The 27990-nt window shown below is 38.6% G+C and overlaps 1 protein-coding gene across 2 annotated transcripts; it reads left to right on the top strand.

Moving 5' to 3' along the window:
- The first annotated feature begins 2253 nt into the window (after positions 1–2253).
- On the top strand, positions 2254–25999 carry LOC145498652 (ATP-dependent translocase ABCB1-like). Of its 2 annotated transcripts, none has more exons than XM_081478565.1 (27): positions 2254–3239; positions 5713–5785; positions 6453–6832; positions 7189–7360; positions 8238–8362; positions 9252–9368; positions 9754–9808; positions 11504–11617; positions 12583–12699; positions 13183–13308; positions 13594–13797; positions 14223–14393; positions 14554–14715; positions 15221–15305; positions 15905–16014; positions 16886–17068; positions 17408–17512; positions 18571–18648; positions 18753–18836; positions 19576–19785; positions 20225–20325; positions 20867–21007; positions 21418–21574; positions 21804–22001; positions 22459–22665; positions 23213–23359; positions 23735–25999. In XM_081478565.1, exons 1-27 carry the CDS (start codon positions 3037–3039, stop codon positions 23930–23932), a joined length of 4023 nt encoding a protein of 1340 aa, XP_081334691.1. In that variant the 5' UTR covers positions 2254–3036; the 3' UTR covers positions 23933–25999. The 2 variants fall into 2 exon arrangements, with proteins under 2 accessions (XP_081334691.1, XP_081334690.1); XM_081478564.1 differs by having other exon boundaries at positions 15893–16014.
- Positions 26000–27990: the final 1991 nt, after the last annotated feature.

The following is a 27990-nucleotide window of genomic DNA, read 5'->3' as shown; positions in this document are numbered from 1 at the left end:
GCTAGTGTGGCGCATCTCTAAACGAGTGACAACTTACAAGAGACAAGAAAGTTGATAGGGGCGAGAATCTCTTACCCAAGCACTGTCGAAGTCGATAGACTTCCAGAAGTGAAATAAACGTGTGTAGATCTGCGGGAGGGCTAAAAGTAGCATCTTTATAAAGTTAAGTACGCATTGTTTGGGATTCCCGCACCTAAAACGCGAGTGTGGCGCATCTCTAAACGCGCGAGAACTTCCGAGAGAAAAGAAAGTTGATATGGGCGAGAATGTCCAACTTAAACACTGTCCATATCAATAGACTTTCATAAGTGAAATACACGTGTGTAGATTTGAGAAAGGGCCAAATCTAGCATCTTAAAAAAGTTTAGTAAGTATAGTTTGGGATCGCCACACCAAAACCACGAGTGTGGTGCATCTCTAAACGCGCGAGAACTTGCTAGAAAAGAGAAAGTTGATGTGGCCAGGAATCTCATATCCAAGCACTGTCCAAATCGATAGACCTCCACAAGTAAAATACACGTGTGTGGATTTAAGGGAGGGCTAAAAGTAGCCTCTTTAAAAAGTTAGGTAAGCATTGGCTGGAAGCCCCGCACCTAAAACGCGAGTGTGGCGCATATCGAAACGCCGAGAACGTAAGAGAGAAAAGAAAGTTGATATGGGTGAGAATCTCCAACTCAAACACTGTCCAAACTGATAGACTTCCAGAAGTACAACACATTTCTCTAGATTTGGGGGAGGGCAAAAAATAGCATCTTTAAAAAGTTAGGTAAGCATTGGTTGGGAACCCCGCACCTAAAACGCGAGTGTGGTGCGTCTTTAAACGCTCGAGAACTTGCCAGAAAAATTTAAGTTAATATGGACAAGTATCTCCAACCTAAACACTGTCCAAATCGATACACTTCCAGAAGTGAGATACACGCGTGTAGATTTGAGAAAGGGCCAAATCTAACTTCTTCAAAGAGTCCAGTAAGCATAGTTTGAGATGCGACACCGAAATCGCGAGTGTGGCGGATCTCTAAACGCGCGAAAACACGCGAGAGAAAAATATAAATGGGCGAGAATCTGCAACCTAAACACTGTCCAAATCGATAGACTTTTAGAAGTGAAATACACGTACGTAGATTTGAGAAAGGGCCAAATCTAGCACCTTCAAAAAGTTCAGTAAGCATAGTTTGAGATCCCGACACCGAAATTGCGAGTGTGGCGCATTTCTAAACGCGCGAGAACTTACTAGAGAAAAGAAAGTTGATATGGGCGAAAATCTCTTACCCAAGCAATGTCCAAATCGATAGACTTTTAGAAGTGAAATACACGTACGTAGATTTTAGAAAGGGCCAAATCTAGCATCTTCAACTTGAAAAGTTCAGTAAGCATAGTTTGAGATCCCGACACCGAAATTGCTAGTGTGGCTTATCTCTAAACGCGGTAGAACTTACTAGAGAAAATAAAGTTGATATGGGCAAGAATCTCTTACCCAAGCACTGGTTAAATCGATAGAGTTCTACAAGTGAAATACACGCGTGTAGATTTGGTGTAGGGCTAAAGTAGCATCTTTAAAAGTTAGGTAAGCCTTGGTTGGGGACCCCGCACCTAAAACGCGAGTGTGGCGCATCTGTAAACGCGTGACAACTTACGAGAGAAAAGAAAGTTTATATGGGCGAGAATCTCCAACCCAAACACAGTCCAAATCGATAGACTTTTGCCTGGATCAGAAAAACAATATTCTTATAGGAATAAACGAGTTGACTGGTGAAAAGAAATACAATACTGCCTTTTTAAATTCAAGAACCTTTTTTATAAGAACTTTGAGGCTGAGATTAACCAAGATTTTAAGAACGTATTGAGAACATTCCTCAGGCTGAGAGTCGATTAAGAACGTTTTTATTCTGCTAATCTGTATGTAAATGACAAGCATAAAATAAAAGTAACAAAAAATGTAAAATTAACCCAAATATTTAAGGGCATGCTTTGTATAAAATTAAAAGTGGTTTTTTGATTGCATGGCACACATCTTCGTTTGTAATAATCAGGAGTTCTTATTTATAACTGTTCCAAAATAACTTCCACACCATCAAAGTCATTAGGTGATACAAAGTCTGAAGTATTATCAAGGTAGTTGACCTTGTATACCATGTAAAGAACGTTTTTAGCCTCAAATTGCGAAAAAAAGATAAGAACGTTCTGCCTCAGCTCCAAAGGCTAACGGGAATCTCGCGAAACTGGAAACTGTCACGAACACAAAATCTTGCCGGTGGAACGTTGGAAGATAATTATTACACCATTAATAGCACAAAGGTTATCGATGGACTTTTGATCTTCGGAAACTTGGATATCGGTGGCGTCACCTGATGTTATCATGTGCTCACCAGAGGACTATCTATGTTTTGCACCTCGTGTTTTCCACAGACCCCGGAACCCCTTGTTTTCCATAGGCCTCGACGCCTCGTGTATACCACCGACCCCGGCACCCCGGCACCCAGGTACCCCGGCACCCAGGCACCCAGGTACCCCGCGCCCCATCTTTCTCACCAAACCAAGTATTTCAAGGATTGGTTCAAATTGCATCATTAATATTGACACCGGAAATTTCGTCATTGTCAGTTCCATTCTTTAGCTATTTTAAACTGTGTGCTGTCGACATGCAAATAAACTACCAATTCCCAAAGTTGATGCTTATTTTTAAACTTTCCTTGCGTATCTAGTTGCCCTTTTAGTTTGTTGTGCGTAGCAGACTTATGGCTATCGTTGCGCCGCGTGACCATATGACGAGGCTGGCGTGACAGTTGTGCACGTCGACATGTTGAGCATTGTGATCGTCGTGATTATATTTAGAACACGACGTATTGTGGTTAAAAAAACATCAACCCACGCTACAAGTATTAAGAAAAAGCTGATCTCAACTAAAAGCGTTGGTAATTCAAGCGAGACCCACATCGAGGACGTCTATGTACGCTTCGCTTGGTACATTGGAGACTGTTCATAACACTCGGGTAGCGAAATCAACGCGAATTAATTTTACTGTTCTATATTTTTGTCATGGATGGAACGTCGGGGTCGGACCCGGCGGAAAATCAGCCAAGAAATAAATCCCCTGTTAAACCTGACGATGGGAAAAATCTCAGCGATATTAAGGTGACGGTCATTCCCGATCAGACGAAGGATGCACTGGACATGAGCGAAAAGCAAAATGTGGCAGCTGCAGGAGACGATCACAATACAGCTGAAGACAACGACGAAAGGTAACCTATATCAGGGGTGGCGAATGGTCCTTCAAAAACTCTGGGTCTCGTAAAATTTTAGTCGAATTTCACGGGTCTCGCACGGTCTCGTTTTTTAGCGGTTATGTGCGTCTCACAGTCTCGATTTTTCGCAAGGCTAAGGGTCTCGAAGTCCTAATTCGTTTTATACATTACGTTTTGTCTTTATATGATATGGAATTTCAGTGAAGCAACTTACAAATTTTCTAACAAAAAGTTAATCCTAACTTCTCCTAATCTTCCAAACCTTCTGTCTTAATTCCACAAAAAGGTACAAAACCCTCCGCAACGTCCGATTTGGCGCCAGAAAAACAGTTGTATTTCTCTAGGATATCATAACGTAGTGTGTTATGATCGAATTTCCAGTTCCAGTCAGTTCCAAGAAGCTGGCTTAAGGCTGTACAAGCTCATTCTAGCTCTCAACTAAATCTGGGGCTCGAATTTTAAGAGTCTGAAAGTCTCGCGCTCGCACTCAAAACACTTTGAAGTCTCGGTCTCTCAATCTAAAAAGTCAAAATGTCTCGGGCTCGCAAAGAGAAACGCTCGTCTCGCCGTCTCGCAAAGTCTCGCATTTACATTCGCCTTATATCTTTCTTTCTCCCTCAGTAACGTTTTTCGCACGAACGAAAACAGCAGGTCAAAGACCGGATTGTTTTTGTTTTGTTTTGTTTTTTAAATCGCTTATTTTCAATTGTAATAAGAAACTGTCTGAATGCTGAAACACTTTTATACTCATACTCTAGCACACCCAAATCCTGAACGCCGTGTGACTGATAACTCAGTGGTGCGTGACCACGTGGTGAAGTTAAATATTTAACCATAGCAAGATCTTAAATTTGCAAGTACAAATTGTTCTTTACTACATGTAATCTCGCTTAAATCGGAAGTGTCACTGTTGAGGATCGCTGCCGATATTCGCGTGCAAATTAATGAAGCGTAGAGAAATACCCTGGAACCGAGAGAGAAAACCTTTTTGCTGCTGGCTGAGATCTGTTACATTTACTGATTGCTAAGAAAGGAGCTAAAATTTTTAACTGATAACTGAAAGTCACTTTAAGTGATCATTGAGATTCCAGCACCCCATGTCGGCCTTCACCCTCTTCTGCAACAGATGACAGAGGATTACTGATAATTGTGTGTGCTGCACATTCCGTGGCGCATGATTTGACCTTCTGCTATTGAAAACTAAGTGTGTGTACAAAGCTGTGCACGTGCATTGGATATCTTGTTCATAATTGCCAGACACTCATTTCAAGGGCTTCAAACCTGATCACTCGTCGAAGCACTTCGTTTTTGGGCCCTTTCCAACCGTATTTCAACTAGGACGTGTAATCTCGAAATGGCGAAATGGCGAAATGACGAGAAGGCACTACAGGAAAGAATCAATGTGCAATACAGGTGTCAGTGTCAGTGTCAATGATATTTAAGCTAACAAGAGCGCTAGCACTATTTAGGCTAACTGGAGCGTTATTTAGACCGACCGTAGTGCCATATCATCATTTCGTGTTTTAAACACGCCCCTTGAACTATCACAACGTACAGATAAGTGCGTGCATTTTGCCTGTTTTCAAATAGTGTTTATTTCAACTGATCATGATGTTCAAGTTAGTAACATTTCCCCCATACAAGCAGTTGCGTGTTGTATCAATCGATTTCGTTAACCAATCCCTTATGCTCCCGATGTGACCTTTTTTCATCAAAAATACTGATTTTGCAAGGCTGTTCTTTGACGTTTTGCCAGTGTCAGTAGGGACTTCAAGATACGCAACGGCGAGGTGCTACTACGGCTATTTTGGCCGTGAGGGACTAGGCTAACAACGGTGTTTTACCCGCCAAACTGAACAGTAATAAACAATTATAGCTCAGATTAGAACATACGAAGTTTTCTTATCTACGGCTGTTCGGTCAAATACTAATATGACTGAATTGATCATCTCGCGGTAGGTGTTAAATCCTTCAAAGTTTCTGTACAAATGACAAAGAAACAATGATCTTAGAAACTGATTTTTATGATTGAGAACTTTATCTTCAAACTAGGCTGTTCAAACAGTGCAAAAAGCGTTAAAATGAGAAGTAAATAGCAGGCTTATTCTCACGTAGTGAAGAGTACGTGAAACCAGGCACTTCCCAGTAGTGTCACTAGCTACTGGAAAGATGTTCGTTTCAGCAGAGAGCTTGATTTGAAGATAGCGCATTTTAAAGCGACCTTTTTGGCCGCAATATTGGTGTACCAAATTGGTACATCAAAATGGCTGACCCATACTGAGCTCTGTATTTTTGTTTTGGTTGCTGTGAGCACTGAAAACTTGATTTGGACAGTTTATTTCTTTCCTACTGCCCTTAAATCTCTGAGTTGGCTGGTTTTTTTAATGTTGTTTTTAATACACGCTGAATGACTTTGATATCTCGGCAAAAAAGATCGACATGTATTGCGTTGTTCTTTCATTCTGTTCAGTGGTGATAAAGATGAGAAGGAAGGCAAGAAAAAGGAAGAAGAGAAGCCTCCGGCTGTCCCTTTACTGAAACTGGTAAGATGTTCCTAGATGTTTTAAAACCTTAATAAAAGTTATGGACATCCAGACCCTCTTTACGACGTAAATAACTGCCAAACAATAGGGCGAGCAAAAGGGGATAAAGTGCAAGTTCGTTGAGGCCTCATTCCCAAGGAAATCCCTCTCAAGTTATTTTTAGACATGGTACTCGGCTCTCGCCGGGGATAATATTACCACGCGCGTTGTCAGTGGATGTTTTCATGGCGGATCAATGAGAACAAGTGTAAAGCCACTTGAGTTGTCCACGTAAACACATATGCGTCACAGGATTGGCTATTCTAGACTTCTCTGGGATTTCCGAAACCGTAGTTCTTCATCATCATCTTCGCTCGTCGCATTTTGCTAAATGTTTTCCGAGCAAACAAATTGCTTTGTAACCGTTCTTATATGAATTTCCTCTAATTATCGATATGTGTAAACGGTTTTGAATCCGAATACCCTTATGCTTCCGGAAGAATATTCTTTAGTTTAAACGTAGTTCAACATGTCCACAACGAGTACATACATGTAGATACGTTTGTTTTTGTTAAAACAGTTGATGGTTTCTTTATAATAGGTTATTGATCGCTAAAACTATTCAGTTTGTATTTTGTGTGCAGCCAATCAGATACCTATGTCCACTGATGAGATTCGTTTTTCTCAGTTTCGTTTCAGTGATAAGTTTGATGTTCTACTCATAGTCCTGGCAACTCTATCATCAATTTGTCACGGCGCAGCTTTTCCCCTCCAGTTTATCATCTTTGGTGGACTTATGAATAGCTTCATCGATTTTGCTAAATTTCAAACAGCTAATGTTACGCAGCCGTTTGACCTTGAAGGAGAGATGACAAAGTTTGCATTGTACTATGTTTATATGGCTTGTGGAACCTTGATCGTCGCCTATGGGCAAATGGGACTATGGTCACTGACTGCTACACGCCAAGTGAGACAAATGCGTTTGGCTTTCTTTAAATCCGTCTTGAAACAGGACATTGGTTGGTTTGACACAACTGATCCAGGAGAGCTCAACAGTCGACTCTCTGAGTAAGTGTTGTTGTTGCTTACTCAGTTTTGATTGGGGATAACCCTCAGGCTGGTATGGATTCCCAAACCAACCAGTCAAAAAAAGCAATAACTCTAGATGGTTAAGGCCACAGTAAGTGGTACTCAGAATAAGGGAAGTGCACTTCCTTGTTTGGATCGTTGTTGTTGTTGTTGTTATTGTTTTTTTTTCTTGTTCGTTTTTTACTGATGTTGATGACCATGTTGCTATTGTTGTCCATTTGCTTGTTGTTGTTGTTATTTAGGTTTTTCTTCAGTTTTGTTCTTCATCGTTCTTCTTCTTCTGGAACGATTATATAAGCGTTGCATTTGCGTTCACAATTTTTTTTTTTATTCAGAGACCTGAACAAAGTAGATGAGGGTATTGGTCACAAAATTGGCATGTTGCTTCAAGCCATCACAACAGTTCTGGTCGGTTTTATTATGGGATTTGTATATGGATGGAAGCTCACCCTCGTAATGATTGCTGTAAGTCCCTTAGTGGTTATTGCAGGTGGAATTATTGGAAAGGTAACTTCCTAACTGGCATCCTAATTTATGTATCATCTAATATCATCTAATAGAAAATTCATACATGTACTTCCATTTCCAGTATAGACGTTTGAACCGCCATGAACGTCTTTAAATCAGTATTATTAGTATTTGTAATGGTAATAGGACTCATTTGAGAAGATATATTACACAAAGGGTCCATAAATAAAGCAGTGAGACCACGTTTTCGATTGACTTTGCATTGATAGTCGAGGAGGATCTTGTTGGCTATCGGTCAATACATTACAGATTGCCGGTCGACGATGGTACAAATGATCCGCAGTTTTTCAATCGGCCACTACTAGTTTCTGCTAAAACGTGTTCAGGAATATAATCCGTTGAAATCGTTGGAAACTCCATTAATGAAATCTCCTTATCAATTTCTCTCATCATTTGACCTATTAGGGGGCAACGTGGCCAATGGCCAATTTCCTCTATGAGACATGTGTACAGAGAATCATGGTAGTTGTTTTCATCATCTTCGATTGGATATTTGTTTTGATAAATACAAATACCATGATTCCCTGTAGGGGTGTCTCGTAGATGGAATTGGTCACCGACTAGGGTACCGCACTTCAAATCCAGAGATCGCGGGTCCAGTTGCCGCTCTGACCACCAGCTTGAGTTGTTTCGCGGTAGACCCGAGTTCAACTCCTCAACCACGGTTGTGTAAATCTAGTCGGCCCGCCTCCTGTAAGTTGGGATTTTAAACCTTGTAATGTTCAAGTCTAAAATATAATATTTGTCTGTAATATTTGACCGCTCGGCCCCATAAGCACTTGTGTTAAATCGCTTGCCTAGGGTAAACGGTTGTTTTTTGTTCCTTTTTCTTTCTTATTTTATTGAAATATCGCAGATAATGGCTACAATGACAACCAGAGGTCTTAATGCTTATGCCAAAGCTGGGAGCATAGCAGAAGAAGTTCTATCGTCAATAAGAACTGTTGCTGCCTTTGGGGGAGAGAAGAAAGAAATTGCGAGGTGAGTCGTCAATCGTGTGTTTAGTTAGTTATGGCCTTGATTTGTATTCTTCTAATCATTTGTTCTCAACTTTTGTTGCGAGCTAGCAGATACTGAACGCGATGTCTGCGGGAAACTGATCATTTTAAGTTTGTTTTAAGCAGCTGATTTTTTTTTCAGCTGAGTTTCTTTACTGGATGGCCATTTTCACACTAGAATACGGACAATCGTCTCACGATTTGTTCGTCAAATGTGAATTCTAGACTGGCAACTCACCATGTTTCGTTGCAGTGGGTCTGGCAATAACAGGCTTGTTTGTCTTGCTTTTCCACCTGCCATTTTGAGTTTTCCAGCAATCCATTTGCTAGTTCCATTCCCCTTAGAGAGTACAGCGATCCAGATACAGCCATCGCTCGTCTGGTGTGAATTTAAGTCTGACTTTCGACGACTTGTCTGTCTAGACGAACAAATGGACCTCGAAAAATCGAAAAATCGACGTACAAATTAAGGCGAGTTTTGCGACGAAAATTATGTTCGTACCGTTCTCAGACTAATACGACTTCTCCGTCTGAGACGATTTTTCCGTCTCTAGAGTGAAAATGGCCAATATGTTGTGGAATATTACACTACGTCCTTTGACGCCCGAATTTTACTACTGATATAACCAAACTTTTAGGAAGTCAGTGCTACATTTCTATTTATTGTTAAAGAATCTGATCATCGCAAAGATTACGATTGGATGGTCAACTAAGCAGAATAATACAAATGTCATATTAGAACCTTAGTGATAATATAAAATAACTTATGTACAGCGCGTTAACGGGCCTCTGAGGTTTATCTTGAATTTGTCAGCTAATTTATATGTAAGTGTATTTTGTATGATAATTTCTATGTTAAATTGAACCCCCAGATATTCATCTCACCTCGGAGAAGCTCGAGACTTTGGCATCAAGAAAGGCTACATGTCAGGACTGGGTTTTGGTTTTTTCCAAATTATCACCTTTGGAAGCTATTCTTTGGCGTTCTGGTACGTATAAGGACACTTGGCGAATAAAACAGAATTTTAATTATAATCAAAACGTTCAACTGTTAAGAAAAGGGGGTTGTTTTAAAGTTTTTTACTTCTATATACCTAAAAACAAACACTTTGCACGGTATTGGATGAAACAAGGTGTCAAGTAAATGTGATGAACTTCACAAGGTATGGAAAGCCGGACATCTGGGGTAGTGGCTGTAAAAACTGTATCTCGTGCAAAATGTATGTGTCAATATATGTAGGGTTAATCTTCTCAATACGTGGATGACGGGCGGCTGGAGCAGGATCACAATCTGAGATTCACTGGGATATAATCGAATAATTTTAAACGTACCAAATGGACGTAATAGGCAATTCTGTTTACCAATATTTGCAGGTATGGTTCAAAGTTGATCATTGACGAGGAAATGACTGCAGGACAGCTGCTCATTGTGAGAAACTACATCTACCCTCTTTTGTTTGCTAAAGAATAAATTTGTTTTTTCCAGTGTCACAGAACTATTAACAACTACTTTATTTGCATTAATAAAAAAAAAAAAAAATTATAATTACAAATTGCAAAGAGGGTGTCAACGGGAAAGGACTAAATTTTCATAATAAGTTGACCTCCAAACCTAAGAATAAGCTATAAATAAAGATATAAAGATATATACGATACAATCAAACTGTACGTAGAATTTAAGAGTAAATAATCTAATCTACCCAATATACTATTTATGATTACTTATTAACTAAGGCACCATGTTTATGCTGGTTTATTAAGGCATCCATCTATGCATCGCACTTCTAGATTTTTGCCTAACACACACACTGTAGAACGCCAATTATCCTCTTGCAGACATCCGTTTCTTTAGATACAAAAATCAAAATTTCGTATCTTTTAGTTATATTATTGATGAAGCCTAGCTCATACTAGCGACATAACGATACAAGAAGGATGTTATGCCATTATATTTGCAGTGTGATCATCCTGACATAAGACTGATCTTTTCCTTAAATAATATCGTCATGCCATCATGTCGTTTAAGTCGTTATGTCGCTAGTGTGAACCAGACCTTATTTTCACATCTTTATTTTACAAATGTTACGAAAGGTGAACGTTAGATTCCGTTCGAGGGGATATAGCAAAAACAAGTACAAAAAACAGATGGAATTGTAAAGACTACGTACTAAACATAGCCAACTTCTTTGCTGCCAATTGGAAACGTGTTTCGTTACGAAACTTCGTAAGCGTCCACATTTCATGCTATTTCTAATTCACGGCTTACCAGATGGAGCGCGGTCTAGGTCGACAAAAAATTAAGCAACTATGGGTGCGTTCCTTTGGGGTGATCTGGATCCGGATCAGTGATCCAAGACCACTCAGATCATCATTGGTACATCAAAGGAACCGATGAATTCGTTCTGGTCACGGATTCATCGGTTCCTTTGATGCACCATAATCCAGACAGATCTTGGACCACTGAATCTGATCCAGATCACCCTAAAGGGACGCACCCTATGTTTTCGCGATGCTTCGATTTCATCTTGAAAAAAGTCAGCTTAATATCTTATAATTCCTTTCCACAAAAATTTTCTTCGAAATGCAGGGAGAGCAATAACAGAAAAACAGGAAATTCTTGCCAAACACACGAACAAACCAGCAAGCCAATTAAATCGGCAAATACCGTAAGATATGTATTTGAACGAAAGTATATATATTTGACTTGTGCATGACTTGTATCATGAAGCTCAACAGTCCGTTGGAAGTTGCTTATATTGACAACTACATTGCCACGTGAGAGGGAATTAAGAATAAAACTTAGGGATAATGACTTTGAATAACGTTTCGATGAGTCGTTCATTTTACGAATTTGAGAATGATGGACGACTCATCGAAACGTCATTCAAAGTTATTTTCCTAATTTTTATTCTTAAGAGGCAATTATATAATTTTTTGGAAACACACTGTCGCCCCTTAATTTTCAGGCTCGTAGACACATTTCTGCTGACTTCATAAAAGAATGAATTAAATTTGCTTCTCCGGCAAAACACGTTTTCACTCAGCTGCACTCACTCGCTTGAAAATTGAAATTCTGTCATTTTTATTGCCTTGTATTTAACAAGTGGCTCGTTATTTTCTGCAGGTCTTTTTTTCGGTACTGTTTGGTGCCATGCAGTTGGGTCAAGCTGGTCCCAGCATGGAAGCCATAGCAACAGCAAAAGGGGCAGCCTATCAAGTGTTTCTTATAATTGACCGGGTAACAAGAACTGTGATTTTTATATGTACTTTATACTGATGTAGATTTTTTAGATTTTAGATTTTTACTTTTTAAGTTTTACAGGACCCCTTTGATAACCGGACAATTTGTACTGATGGGTTCATCCTGTTTAAAAATTCGTTTTATTAGTATTATTATTATTATTATCATTATTATTATTATTATTATTATTATTAAGATCTTTTAATGATGTTTTATTGTGAAAAGGACTTGAGCTACAAGTTTAAGATCATTTTCTGATACACTGTAGCTAATCTGTATGAAATACAAATTAATCAAGCAATCAATCAATCAATCAATCAATCAATCGATCGATCGATCAATTTATTAATGTCATGCGTGGGAAGAGGTTGCCCACGGTATCCGAGCCAGGGGCTCATGCATAAAACACATGACAAAGATAACGAAAAAATAAGAGAGAGAGAGAAAAAAATAATTAAATATCAGTCAAACGGATAAAATTATAAATTAAGTGTAATAGTTAAATATCAAATATGAAATCGTTGAGGTTACTTTAGGGGCCGTTGCCGTTGTAGAGAGGTTAAAACAAGAGTGAATGTATGGACCTTACCCCGGAATAAAACAGATGGCCGTTTAGCCGGAAGTAGCCGTTGTTGAGAGGTGGCCGTTAGTAGAGGTTCGACTGAATGTATAAGTTCTGTCGTCGGCGATGAATGTAAATTTCATTTCTGCACTATGGACGGTCCGTTAACTCGTTACCAAAATATGAGTGCTGGGAACTTGTGGTGACTTTTCAGGTTTTACAGAGATAGTCTTCCCTGTGACCGAAATCATAGACCGGCCGTTGAAGAACTCAAACACTTACTGGAACCCAAGCGTTCAAAACTAACACACCAAACATACATCAGTATATTTATTGCTCTCTTGTGTTGAGGAGGTGGCCCTCACGGTATGTTGTGTCAATTTGTTCCTGCTTATATTAGGTCTCTCCAATTGACTCCAGTTCTACGGAAGGAATAGAAATTGATCAAAGTTCTTTCAAAGGAAAAATAAACTTCAGCACCATTGAATTCTGTTATCCATCAAGACCAGACATAAAGGTAAATGCGTAGAAGTCTTTTAATGTTCTTATCTCATTGGAATATAATGAATCTATTTTGTCTTTATACTGGAGGACTTATTTTCTTATGGAGGACTTATTTTCTTCTGAAAACAAGTAAAATTTCTATATGCTCCTTTTTTCCAATTTTATGTACACATCTCATTCTCTTGATAGCTTTTTTGCGCTTAAGTCTCCGTAGAAACATATAACTGGAGGCTGACTAGAAAACCCTTGGTTACTTCAGTCTCCAGACTCATATAGTACACTTTTTTCTTTGTCTTTACATTTCACTGATATAAAAAAAAAAACTGGAAATGTACGAGTAAAGAAAGTTGTTGTTGTTGTTGTCGTTGTTATGTTATCTTCATTCCGCTCAAATGCTTTTAGAGATCTGTTTACTTACTTATTTATGATCTGTCAATGTACAACTAAATCAGGGGGGAAAGGTATCTACAGTAAGTTTTGTTGACGTTTTTCTTAGATTTTGAACGGTTTGAACCTGACTGTTGAGAGTGGCTTAACTGTTGCCTTGGTGGGTGAGAGTGGCTGTGGGAAGAGTACAGTTGTCAAGCTTCTACAGCGATTTTATGATCCTAATAATGGCCAGGTAAGACTTGAAAATGAGAATTTGGGGCAATTGTCTCTGATTTAGGTCTCATGCTACAATTGAATTATGGTAGATTAGGATTGAGTGGTGTCCAATTTGGTCGTCTGCTCTCATCCTGGCAAATCTCTGGAATGGGGGGTGGGGGGGGGGGGGTCGACTTTAAGACACAAACAAGATTGAATCGTGTCTGACCGAAGTTTTTTTAAACATTTTCAGGAACACACTTAGTAAGTTAATTCAGGATGCTATAAATAACATTGCTCATGTGCTCTTGTCTTCGCAAAGGTAACAATTGACGGCCATGACATTCGTAGTCTGAACTTGAAGTGGTTACGTAAACACATTGGTGTTGTAAATCAGGAGCCCGTTCTTTTTGCCACTACAATAGCAGAGAACATCCGGTATGGAAAAGATGGTGTGACACAGGAGGACATTGAAAGAGCAACAAAGATGTCTAATGCTCATGATTTTATCAAGAGTCTTCCAAACGTAAGTGAAATTTGTCAATTCTTACCATTTGCCTGTGACAATAAAAGAAAGATGTTTTGACATACGAGTTTTACTTGCGACGAAGTTGGAATTACAATTAGAAGCGCAAGGCCGAGTCATTAGTGGAGTCAGATTTAAAAAATTGGGATCATCGTAATGGTCCTTTTTCTTTAATTCCGTATCTGTTTCCGGCTACGATGAAGTGAAGATAAACGTGAGAGGAAGAATATGTCAATAAAAAAAAAATATATTCCCAGTGCAATTTATAACAAAAATCGCGAAACTGACCATACAGCCCGAATAAAAGTTCTTCTTTAAGAGGCTCCAAACTCCCTCTTGTCTGCATAGTAGCACACAGTAGATCATCGATCATTGAGCGCACAGTTCAAAATTTATCAGCATTCGGAGGCTTCTTTACCTATTAGGGCTATGAAACTCTTGTTGGTGAACGAGGAACTCAACTCAGTGGAGGACAGAAGCAGCGGATTGCCATCGCAAGAGCACTTGTGAAAGATCCCAGGATACTGTTGCTGGATGAAGCAACTTCAGCACTGGACAGTGAAAGTGAATCAATTGTACAAGCCGCTTTGGAAAAAGTGAGTTATTTAACTGCAATTCATTAGCAATTTTGTTATTTTCCAATTTTATATCAGTGAGTGAAGTTTTGAAATTCCTTGTGGAGTTACTTTTACATGTCATTTCAAAAACAGGTTTGTTAATTCTAAAAAGTGTTGTTTTTAATCTCTCTTCTTTTAGGCTCGTCAGGGTCGCACCACCATTGTGATTGCTCATCGCTTGTCGACAGTCCAGAATGCTAATGCTATTGCAGCGGTGCAGGATGGCGTGGTTGTTGAGAAAGGAACTCACGATGAACTTATGCAGACTGATGGCGTCTATTACCGGTTGGTCACATCACAGGTACTCGACATGAATGTAGAATCAATAGTATTGAGTTTGGCGAGGAGTGCTTACTTGTGTTTCTTACTTTGAAAACAACATTTGGACGAATTGTCTTCATGTCTTCAGTATGGGCAATGTAAATGTGTACAGTCTTACAATTAGAATGAGGCAAATATGCTATAAGACAACGTGAAATCACACAAAGACAATTATAAACTTGTGTTTGGATGTTTTTATTGGTGGTCACTTTCTGTGGTCACTCTTATCTGTCATCTCGTTTATCCAAAACAAAGCCAAACTATACTTCTATTAAATTAAAGGTAATAGAATGCCCTCATTGGGACAACCAAAAGGTGGCCGCGACCGCTTGAGAGAGGTGGCCGGTGAATAAGGGTTTTCTTAAACCGACAACAAGTTCGGGACTTTGACAACTGGTCGCTTAACACTGAGGGGTAGGCCGCTTAACAGGTGGCAGATTAAAGGAGATTCGACACTAAGTAGAAAATGTGTTTCGTTTTGGCAGACATTTGAAGAGGAGAAAAAAGAGGATGGAATTGATGATGACGACGATGAAGATAATGACGAGATAGCAGACATTAAAGCAAACGGTGGGTGTCCTTGTTTTGATTCTGATTTTTATTCTTCCAATATTACGCATTTCAATAAAGCCAGAATGTGGAAAATGTCAGGAATCAAATTTATTTTTGGTAATAATGCTCGGCCGGGGAATAAGTAGATAGAAAGGCACACGCTATTCCAAAGCGATTTTCCAAACGTGAAGTAGTATAGAACGATTTACCATAAATGTTCAAAACAAACGTTTGGTCTGAGTTAAAGCTGATTGAAACTTCAAGCTTTCGGAAGCCGCTTAAAACCTTCTCATTATTTGGCCGCGCAATAATGCAGTCTAGAAGTTAACATATACGCTTACTGGAAAATTCAGAGACTTTTTGCGTGAAATATATCCATTTACCAACGGAGCCTCAATTTTGAAAAATATATATCTGTTTTTCATTTGTCTGAATCTGAGTCAGAACTAGTACACCTAGCGTTACTTTCTCCTTTAGGGACTGAGGAAAATGCCGACTTTCCTCACCCAGACAACATTAACATTTATTTATTTGTTTGGTTCTTTGTTCGTTTGTTGTTTATTTATTTGCTAGCAGTGTTTTACTTTCCCATTTTCATGGGCTAGTTTCGTTTTCAGAGTCATCAGCCACGGTGAACTTTGCGCGCAGTACGTCACACATGTCTACTGACAGCGAACGTGAAGGAAAAAGAAGGAGTACCTCAGCTCTAGACAGAACCATATCTGAGGTACAGCACAGTAAACTTATATAGTAGCTAATCGGAAGTCACTGGAAGTGGTGTTATGGCTATTCATGGTCGCTTGTGACTGGCTATGGTTGACCGTGGATGGTCATAATTGGTGGGTTCACCCGTTCTGGTCACATCTGGATGTGACTGGTCGCGGCAGAACATGATCAGTCATTTTAGGTAGTGGCACTTTGCGGCTCATACTAGCAGATTATGACGGAATGTCGCTGGTCATGGCTGGGTGTGGTTGGTCACGACTAGTCGCAGATTGTTTCGTACATAAACAATGGTTGTCTGAATACTTGTTGTGACGAGTATAACGACGTCGGTTATTTTTCATCTATAAAGCTGGTTGTTGGGACTGTGATGAATTTTACGTTGGCAAAACAAAACAAAGACTCCATGACAGAAAAACAGAACATTTCAAGGCCCTCACTAAAAGTGACCATTCATCAGCCATTGCTGATTATGTGAAAACCACTCGTCACAACGTAAAATGGGATCATTTTAACATTTTAGCGTCCGCCAAAACTGACTTTCATTGCAAAATTAAAGAGATTCTGTTCATTCAAGAGCTAAAGCCTTCCCTTAATGTCAATGTCAGTAGTGAGAAGTTGTTGCTTTATTAGCTGCTAGAGCTACTCCTCATGATGTTTAGACTGGTTAACGTACTGCTGCATATCATTTTTCTCAGTCTAGGTTCCAAACCTCTCATTTTACGATATCTATAGTTTTCAAAAAATTGTAACGGTCACTTTTGAAAATGTATGCGGACTAGCATGCGAAACGTCAAGTTCTGTGTTAAAATGCGTTGAAAAACAGTGTTTACCACCGCTGTTTGCGTTATATTCTATTTCCTTAACCAATTTAGGACAACAAAGACAAAGACGGCAAAGAGAAGATTTTAGAGGAAGAAGTGGAGCCTGCCCCAGTAATGCGGATCATTAAGATGAACCTGAGTGAATGGCCTTACTTGCTGATAGGAAGCTTTGCCTCCGTCATAAACGGACTATTTCCATTCGCATTTGCCTTGGTTCTGTCAGAAGTTCTAGCGGTAAGTGGGGCTAACTTTAAATGTTTTGCTGGGTGGCCGCATTTTGACCTTTCTTCGAGACTACAACACGCAGTCATAATATTCAAAAATTGCTACATTTGCTGTCGCCCAACCGGTGTTTGACTGAAAGTAGATTCTGTTCTTTAACAGGAAGGACACTGATGGTCTAGTCTTCAAGGAAACCTTAAACTTACTAGTAAATGGCGGCGTATTGAAAAGCCCTTGCATTTGCTTTCATTTTTGTGAAGCCCTCGAATTGCCTTACATGTGTTTATATATTTTGATACGCGCATGATATGCACGATCGATCGTTTATTTTACGTTTTGCTTTCTTTCAAGGTCTTTGCTTTGCGAGATAAAGAGCAGGTGAAAAAGGAGTCTGAATTCTGGGCTTTGATGTTCCTTGTTGTTGGCGCGACAAACTTTCTCTCTCTCTTTTTCAGCGTAAGTACCGTTCCCACTTTTTGTCAATATTAAACTCAAGAGTTGCAACATCAAAGGGATTAAAAAGAGGCAGTGTGGCCGAGTAGTCATGGCGCCGGACTTAAAATCTTGAAGTCTCGGGTTCAAGTCCCGTTCTGACCACTAGCTGGTGTTGTTCTCGGTTGTCGCGAGTTCCGGTCGTCGGTCATGCTTGTAAATAGCCAACTGGTTTGCTTCCTGCCCTTTGGGATTTGTGACCTTGTTATGTTCAGTTATATTATTTGTTTCCAGTGGCCCTTAAAAGCCCCTTTGGGTGGTGGTGGGGGTTATTAATTAAGATATTCATTTAACCATATGAGGAAGTAGCAGATCCCATTAAAATAGTGCTCAATACACATATAGTGTAGAGCTGAGTATATGAGTAATAACGAAGAGGCAAGATTTGCTGTTACTCCGAGTTTCGTGCTTACGCACTCATCAGACAGTATTTAATGATAAGCATTCCGGAATGCTTATCATTAAATACTGTCTGATGAGTGCGTAAGCACGAAACTCGGAGTAACAGCAAATCTTGCCTCTTCGTTATTACTCATATAAGATATTCATTTATTATTTATTTATTTGTCATGTACGTCTTTATGACGTCTTTTTGAACCAGGAATGCAAATTTACATTTAGGTGAAACGAATCAATGAGGCGAGTGAGCTAGTACATAAAATGTGCAAGTTTCAATTGTGAATTGTGACTGAAACAATTGGAAAGCCACATTTTCTTCACAAGATGACACACTTTTCGAAACTTGTCATTGTATCGTTCAGCTGACGCGTTGTTTTGAGTTGTTTACTTCAACATTTTTGTATTTATCACACGAAATAAAGCGCGCTCTATGGAAACCTGTTTAAACGGACGCCCTGTATTAAGCGGATGGCAGTGTTTCCCGAGGGTGTCCGTCTAAAGCATGACTTGTTTGAGTCTTTTTTGCTCGTCTATTCATTCTCTCTGTCAAACCAGTGATATATGATCTTTAATATGTTTTTCATTGTCTTTGATTTGTTTTGGTCTTTCTTGATTTTCTCTAGACTATGTTGTTTGCCAAGTCGGGTGAACTTTTGACGTTGCGACTAAGGAAGATGGCGTTTGAAGCCATACTTAGGCAGGTCAGTAAACTATGATTCGACTCAAATGAGTTTTCAAATACACAGTGCTCATTTGGTTCGATTTATTCACAAGGTTTGTTCACAAGTTTTCCATTGTTTAACAGGACATTGCATACTTTGATGATCCACTTCACAGCACTGGAGCACTGACTACAGCACTTGGAACACATGCCTCAGCTGTGCAAGGGGTATAAACCGTACTTAGTTACATATAAAAATTAAGATTAATGCTTCAGCATTTGCATTCAGTAATCGTGACATTTAAGTTTATAGCTGCCTTGCTACATTGAGAAAGTAAAGCCTTTGTGTTTGACTTCATGATCTTCCTCGAGTGATACTGTAATAGCCCTAAACAAATAAAGGAACAAATTTATGTTATATCAAAATTATTTATTTATCTTATATGTAACATTACGTATTTTTGTTATAATTTTATTGATAACTGCGTCATCACAACTGGGCTTGCATTCGTTTCAGAAGTGCTCGCGTGCTTTGAAAAAACATTTGTTTTTTAAAAAATCCTTTCGACCCAAATAAACACGAAGTCATATATGATGACAATCGACTCCAATTCTTTGTTAAGGCAACAGCGGATGGTTCTGTTTTATTTTTTTGCAGTGGTATTTTGTACCCCAGAAGGAGCTTTTCATCCAAAGCTTAGTTTTGTTAGTAAACTATAAATTTCTACACCCGTTCTTTGGAAACAAAAAATGCAAACACTAACTGACAGCATGCAGTAGCAGTGACAGTGAATGGAACATCATTATTTAACTCTTCATTAGATAATTAATTAATTAATTAATTAATTGTTAATCAATAACTAAGTATAGTGGTTAGTGATAGTACAGGTACGATTACGTAATATGTTTAAAGGACAGAGCCATGCACATTAAATTCGGAATATTCATGTCATGTCCTTTTTTTCAGGCTACCGGTACCCGTCTCTCGACTGTTGTGAATTCTTTAACCACAGCTGTTGCCTGCACCGTGTACGCTTTGTACAATGGTTGGAAGTTGTCTTTAGTCGTTATGTCCTTTATCCCATTTTTGATCTTCGCTAGTGCTATTCAGATAAAGCTATTCACAGGGCTAGGGATCTCAAACGATGGAGAAGATGAAGTCGTGCAGTCCGGCAAGGTCAGACTTAATTGGCTAATTTATGAAAATTTGAAAAATACTTGTTCTTTCAGCCCACCCGACTTTAAGATGTCGAGGTCGGTTTTTGAAGAACCTATGGTAATGGTCACGTCACGGTTGAAATTTGTGCGACTTATTTAGTTAGGTTCAAATGCTTTGTGAATATCGGACAAAATTTCAATGAAAACTGTATTATTTTTGAGACGATTTGACTGTAGACTCGACGTTGACTGTATTTTAGAATAAACAAGCCATATTTTAAATGACGAAAACAAAAACGCTTCGAGGGGTGAAAGCAGCACTATATTCATGATCTGATGTCATGGATCTACTCGAGAGTGGAATATGGAATATAAAAGCTGTTTATTTACACTACGTAACTAGTATTAAGCGTTGCCTGTAACAGCGTGTTGCATTAAACTGTATTTTGTTTTGATAGATTGCAGTTGAAACAATAGAGAATATCCGAACTGTAGCATCCCTGGGAAGAGAAAATACTTTCTATAACGCCTACGCTCAGGCTATAAAGAATCCATATAAGTAAGTAACAAATATATTTTTTCGACATCCTATTTTCTACCAGTTTTACAGCAGACCTAATCTATTTAGTAAAAACAATTACTGTGTTAAGGATCGCGGGTCTTTCAGAGATACGTCAAACTGTTGTCACGTCTACTTTTGTCATTTAGGATAACTGGATTGACAAAGTACCTTTCAGTTTTGACAATTGATAGGGTAGCTAGAGAGAGTTATGGCAGTTTATAGTTGCGACTGTGGGTCGGTCGGTCGTAAACTAGGTACATAACACGTTCAGTATTTTTTTCATTACTTTATCAGTAGTAACAATCAAAACAGCTCAAGTGTTCCACCTAAATAAACTTATTGATTATTTTTAAATGAATTAACAATGAATTAATGATTGCTGTAAAATTTATGCTGTGTCACGCAACATACAAACTCCTCAAAATCTGTTTGACCATCCTTGTCATATGCATTACATGAACCATCCCTTTCAAATACTACGAGTTGGCTTATAGGGTCCTTAAAAAGTCTTGTCATTAAAAGCTATGTCTGATTTCAGAAAAGCCTTGAAACGAGTTCACTTACAGGGCGCTTTCTTCGGCTTAGCGGAAGCATTCCAATTCTGTGCTTCTGCGGCAGCATTTCGATATGGAGGACATCTTGTGGTAAACGGAGAAATGACCATGGATGAAGTAATAAAGTAAGATACTGTTTACCTTCACTTTATAAAAATCCCTCTATTCACCACACCTGCTCGATCGCAATGCCGTAGCGAAACGTTACTTTCCTCCGTCATTTATAGGATGGTACAAACGTAACGCCAAATTATAAGCTAAAGAGGTAGCCTGAAAATGCCAGTCGTTATCCTTTCTTGAGGCTATAAGAGATAATTACTAGGCTGAAAAATTGTTCCATGTTGTAATCTCAGTTATCAGTTAAACATTCGGCAATTTCTCAGTTGTCAGTAGATTTTGCAGATCTTAGAGCTCAGTTTTTTTCAGCGGACAGTTGGAATTTTGACCAATTATCTCAGCTATCATTTAGACCCCATCTAGACCCTGTTGGGTGTTTTATATCATAAACGGTTGTGTATTTGTCAATGTTTTTCAGGGTGGTTTTATCCATCGTCGTAGGAGGTGCGGTGCTTGGTCAACTCAGTGCTATCTCGCCAGACTACGAGAAAGCTAAGATCGCTGCTGCTCGTCTCTTTAAAATCTTTGACCGTAAATCTGCAATTGACAGTTCCTCTGAAGATGGTTTAACACCGGTGAGAATGTTCACATCCGCTTGTATTTTTGTGACAAGAAGTATGTTAGCGAGTCTTGAGCTCCTGGAAACTTTAAAAGATAATTCAGTAAAGATTGCTATTCTGTTAAAACGGTTACCTGTTGTTAGAGGCTTTAGGAACTAGACATAACACAGAGCAAGAATAATTCTGGCTGACTTCTTAAAAAACGTATTAATATTAAAAAAATATTTGCATTTCTCTTGTACAGAGTTCTGTGACAGGGACAATCCAGTTACGCAATGTTCGTTTCCGCTATCCAACACGGCCAGACGTCAAGGTTTTACGTAGAGTCACACTCACTGTCCAGAAAGGACGGAAACTTGCTCTTGTTGGTTCAAGCGGCTGTGGTAAAAGTACAGTGGTTTCTCTCTTGGAGAGATTTTATGATGCCGAGGATGGAGAAGTGGTAAGTAGACTGAGTAGATACAAGGAGAATGAATGTTCTTGTCGAAGAACATTCCAAACAGTACAGCACTCGTTGAGTTGAAATCTAGTTTATAAAGAGAACCAAATGTATTGTTTTGTTTTGATCAATGTGATCACTTTCCTTCTGATTAAGAAATCTCATTTCTCGGACTTGTTGACAGGAACAGCATTGATGTACTAGCAAACTCTCAAATCTGGTATTGAAAAAATGTTGGGCATTTAGTTAGGAGAATAAAGAATTAGTCTTAGCTTACAGGGTGTGGATTTATAAAGCGTTAGTTTCTTTTCTTCTGGTAGGGCGTGGGTCTATAAAACTTAAGCACTGGAGTTTTTTTTTGAGACGAAGCACAAAAATAGATTGCTTTGATGCTAATATTCTACACAGCTATAGAAATAGTGAGGCTTAATATTTCCTGTGATCTTTATTTTGTTTCCAGGCCATTGATGGTAACAATGTTAGCACTCTGAACATACAGTGGCTCCGCTCGCATATTGGTATTGTGTCACAGGAACCTGTATTGTTTGGCTGTAGCATCGCTGAAAACATCGCGTATGGCGATAACTCGCGTGAAGTAAGCAAGGATGAGATAGAAGCAGCAGCAAAAGCCGCAAATATACACAGCTTCATTAATTCTCTTCCTATGGTAAGACAATTTTCTCCAAATGTGTTTTACTCCTTCATTGACAAATTTCAAAACAGATTTAAAGCCAGACCACGAACCTCGGATCTACAGATTGGAAGTCAGTCGGTAGAGGTTGACATTCCCGTTAGTTGGACGGTTTGTGGTAACGTCGTCCCAAGAGTCTTCACGCTGTTTTAAAATATAAAAGACCTTTTTCAATTATTCTTAGATCTGGGATTAGAGCCGAGAACTATAAAACAGCAACCGACAACGACAACAACAACAACAACAACAACAACAACAACAACAACAACAACAACAACAACAACAACATCCACCACCACCAACAACGACAGACAGTCTCCTTCTCAGCTTATTAACTGGATTACGCTCCGACTTTCTGCGTTAGTTATTATTATCGTGCCACCGTTAGGAGTTATGATGTAAAGGAGTTACTAACAGTCTTCGGTGAATAGGTGTGTTCTTGTCAACCCTTGAAAGAACTGACTAAATCCGAATTTATTCCGAAATATTATTCCGAATGTCACATTCGTGTCGTTGTTTGTAGGGTTATGATACTCTGGTAGGAGACAAAGGAACTCTGATCTCAGGAGGACAGAAGCAAAGAATAGCCATCGCCAGAGCGTTGATCCGCAATCCACGAATCCTGCTTCTAGATGAGGCTACTTCTGCTTTGGATACAGAGAGTGAAAAGGTGAGACGGAAGAGTTTGTGCTTGATTTTTTAAGGACAATTAGTTTGTATTTTTGTAGAACTTTATTTACAGTACCACTTTCTGCTGTTTTTCGCTTTTCAATCCTTTCTAAGTAAGATGTTTAAATTGTAATTCTGGATTGCCACAGGAAAAGAATGTTCCCCCAGAGGTTCTCACTTGCAAGTAACTTGTGCGAGGCAATAATTTCGTCAAAAGTTTAAGACTTCAATTATGATGAGACACGGGAGCAAGAAAACTGAGTTTGCAGCAATAACCCAATCTAAAATCATGCTTCGGTTAAGTTTCGTTTATACTCAGATTACCACGATAGCAATTGAGAGTGTGAGTTATATCTGATTTATTTATTACCGACAGGTTGTCCAGCAAGCTTTGGACGCCGCCAGTGAAGGACGTACTGCCATCATTATCGCACATCGATTGTCCACGGTGCAGAACGCTGACATCATAGCGGTCATTCATCATGGGCGCGTGGCAGAGCAAGGCACACATCAAGAGCTCTTGGGTCGTAAAGGAATTTATTATAATCTCGTTATGGCGCAAATGCAGAACTAAAATAATAAGGTCTCAAATAATTACCAATATATAAAAATTACCAATGTATTATTGGCTATTGGCCAGATTGAACTCATTACATATGATTACAATTCTGTAACCCACCATTTTAACACATTTTTCTTCTGAATTATAACCATAATAAGGCTCCCTCCCCGGTAAAAAGCCCTCCCGAAGAAAGTTCTCCTTATCTCAGACGCAAAAATCCTTCAGGAAACCCCCATGTGCTGTTATTTATACTGAAAGAGTGTATACACTATCTTCTTTTAAGCCTTCTTTTGGAGGGCTTGTTTTGTATTTTTATCCCTAACAATATGCTCAGAGACTTCAGTGAGACTTGTGATGTTAACGCTGTCCAAAAGTTGCTCGGCATCTTTTACAGTAACCTTTCATATTTTTTTAGGAAACTTTATGCAATTCTGGGCAACTTTGATTGGTGCAATGTTTAGTTCTTACACTCGTCTTTCCCACATTCTTAGTTTCCTATAGATTTTAACGAGGACCATACAACGTTTCCGAACATCTTCGAATCATTTTTTTTTTTACGACAATTGCTACTAATCTCGCAATCTGATTGGCTAATTTGCCGTTGTCGATAAGAGTCCAGACAACGCTGGGTTGTCTGCGTCTCGTGAGTCCACAACAGCTTGACCTCTGTGTTGACGCATATCGCTGTCGATAAGAGTACAGACAACGCAAAACCACATTCGATTTGTTAATTAGTAAGATCTTTTAGAGTTGAAATCACCAACTTTTGGCTTATTTTCCATCTGTTACAAATTAGTCAGCCAACGCCAATAATATAGGTCAATATAGGTCTACGTGTAGGATACTATTTTCCGCATTTAAGGATGTTCGCGCCCATTGTTACTGCGCATCGTTTCTGTGCACTAAATTCATGTCGCAATGTCACGCTACGTCAGACATCAAGCGGTCGCGTTAAGTGAGGAATACGACAAGTATGGGGCTTGGCACTCGGTGTGCTAACTTCGCCTGCAATTTACTCTCTTGGATGCTCGGTAACCCCCATTTTGCTTTAAATAGATCAATTCCTTTCCCGATTTTATCCATTTTAACAAAAACAGGAAAAATCTGTCTGTGGGGAGTTACAGATCTTTTGCTTTTACTGCTTTCGTGTGAGCGAAGTTTTCTTAGAATGTGGACGGGAAAGAGTAATATTTATTCATTTTCAAGGCCTATTCTACCTCAAGGAGCGGCATCATCTCCAAGAGTTTGAATAATGTACTTATTTTTGCTGAATTGAGTACGTTTACCTAATCTAAATTTCCCTAATGTAGCTTTTTCATGGCCGATAGATGTACGCCAACTGCGTCTTAAGGAAAACCTCTCAAAACGCAGGGTCTTCAACGCACCTTATCACGAAAACAAGCCCGGTAACCCCCCATTTTTTGGCTTGTTTGCAAAAGTTGGTCTTTGTTTTACTTCATGGTCTGCATGTCCGTGGGAACGTTTTGGCTGCGAACGTCCTTAATAAACCTCTAATTGCTAGAGGAAGTATCGACCTCGAAGCATGGTTAAAACCTTTTGTTAAAAATATTGTTGAACCCATTGTTCAAAACATTTATCGGGGGAATTTGTAGACTTTGAATGTGTAGTATCAGCATGTAAACAACAATGAAAAACAATAAAATTTATCTGATATATTACACGTGTTCGAGGGAGACGGAAGATGCTAATTAGCAACCTTGTGTCGTATCGTCGACACGCAGTAACCCAGTCAGGTAAATACAGTTTAGGATCATCAATAAAAGAAAACAAAACAAAACAACAACAAAACAACAACAACAAAGCAAAAGTAAAACCTGTGTGCCTCTGAAATGTGTGTATTCATTGAAACCTGGCCAAAGTATTCATCATGCTAATCAATTGAGCTAATTCTGCTTCGCATTTCGTGTCTCTATGGCAAGTGAAGATGAATTCTAAGGAGTTAATTATTTGACAGTGATATCAAAATACGATGATTATAAACGTTTTTTCCCCGCATTAGTATAGATGAACTGTGGCAAAAAACAACGTAATTTACTCAATGCTAATACATACATACATACATACATACATACATACATACATACATACATACATACATACATACATACATACATACATACATACATACATACATACATACATACATACATACATACATACATACATACATACATACATACATACATACATACATACATACATACATACATACATACATACATACATACATACATACATACATACATACATACATACATACATACATACATACATACATACATACATACATACATACATACATACATACATACATACATACATACATACATACATACATACATACATACATACATACATACATACATACATACATACATACATACATACATACATACATACATACATACATACATACATACATACATACATACATACATACATACATACATACATACATACATACATACATACATACATACATACATACATACATACATACATACATACATACATACATACATACATACATACATACATACATACATACATACATACATACATACATACATACATACATACATACATACATACATACATACATACATACATACATACATACATACATACATACATACATACATACATACATACATACATACATACATACATACATACATACATACATACATACATACATACATACATACATACATACATACATACATACATACATACATACATACATACATACATACATACATACATACATACATACATACATACATACATACATACATACATACATACATACATACATACATATACTTTTGATAAGGCAGGTCTGAAATATGGCAATCTTAGGGCTGGTGTGGACCTGCCGTAAAATGTAACTAACCTGATGTTTTACAAAGAACGAAAATCTTAAAAATCTGGATTTTTAGAATAAATTAAACAAGCCTCTTTTCCAGACTGTATATCGTCGAGAGACCTGGAGGCATTTTTAAGTCTTCTTTAAAAAGCTGTAAGGATGAATCGTCATTGATGGCTCTATGGATGGCATTCCGTACCACGAGGCCGATATACGTTACGCTATTTCTGACAAGTTCACTGTTATACCGTATAGAGAAACGTCATTCATGCGTCTCAATCTGTACTTGTTAACAGTGTTTTTATCCCAAGCAAGAATCAAAACCCATCTCATTATTTGTTTAATACGTTTCTTACTGATGCGCTTGTGTTTCATGTTCTGCCTCGGATAACTCCAACTGCCTAGACATTTATTACAATTTGAAGTGAGTGCTTCATTATAAAACACGACAGCTGTCATTTGCGACAAATCAGTATTAAAATTCACGACAGGAATTATCAGGTCAGATAACTTTTTTTTTTGACCAACTGTCGGTCATACGTGTACATCAGAAGCCTTGGCTTTCCAACAAATGGAAAGTAGGCATATAGCGTAACGTCGGGAGATAAGCGAACCAAAATTCGCGTCAATAGTGCGTTGCGCGTTTTCATACAAAGTTAAGCCTTGATTCCGTTCTCGCTTTATAGAAAAGTTGCTATCGAAAGAATTATTATTTGGCATTTAAGTACGATATCAAAGCATGAAGTGAAAGGAAGTCTCGCAACTCTCGCAAATTTTCAGTAAGCGTCAAAGTTTCTGACAAAGATTGTGTTCAGTATTGTCACATTGTTTCCAGATACATTCTTAAGTTGTAAGTTTTTCAAACCGCGAGTGCGTTTTGGCTAATATTGTCTCCATGTTCGTCATGTCCTGCATCTTTTTGGAAGCTTAATTAAGCATCCTGTGACACGAAACGTCTTGACCATCTAATGTCACGATATTGAGATGACCAAAATACCACGAAACGTCGCTCCTATCTGTTATTTGCACGTGGCTACAAAGTTTTCTGTGATGAAGAGTTTTGATCTAATGCGTACCCTACATTTCTCACCACCAATGTACATCTATAGTCACTTACTATGTTTTATTCATTGAAAAAATAGCTAGTAATTTCCTGAGGGACATAAACAGCGTCATTTTA

Source organism: Orbicella franksi, chromosome 9, assembly GCF_964199315.1.
Source record: "Orbicella franksi chromosome 9, jaOrbFran1.1, whole genome shotgun sequence".
NCBI classification, from domain to species: Eukaryota; Metazoa; Cnidaria; class Anthozoa; order Scleractinia; family Merulinidae; genus Orbicella; species Orbicella franksi.
This window is presented reverse-complemented; position numbering and strand designations above follow the sequence as displayed.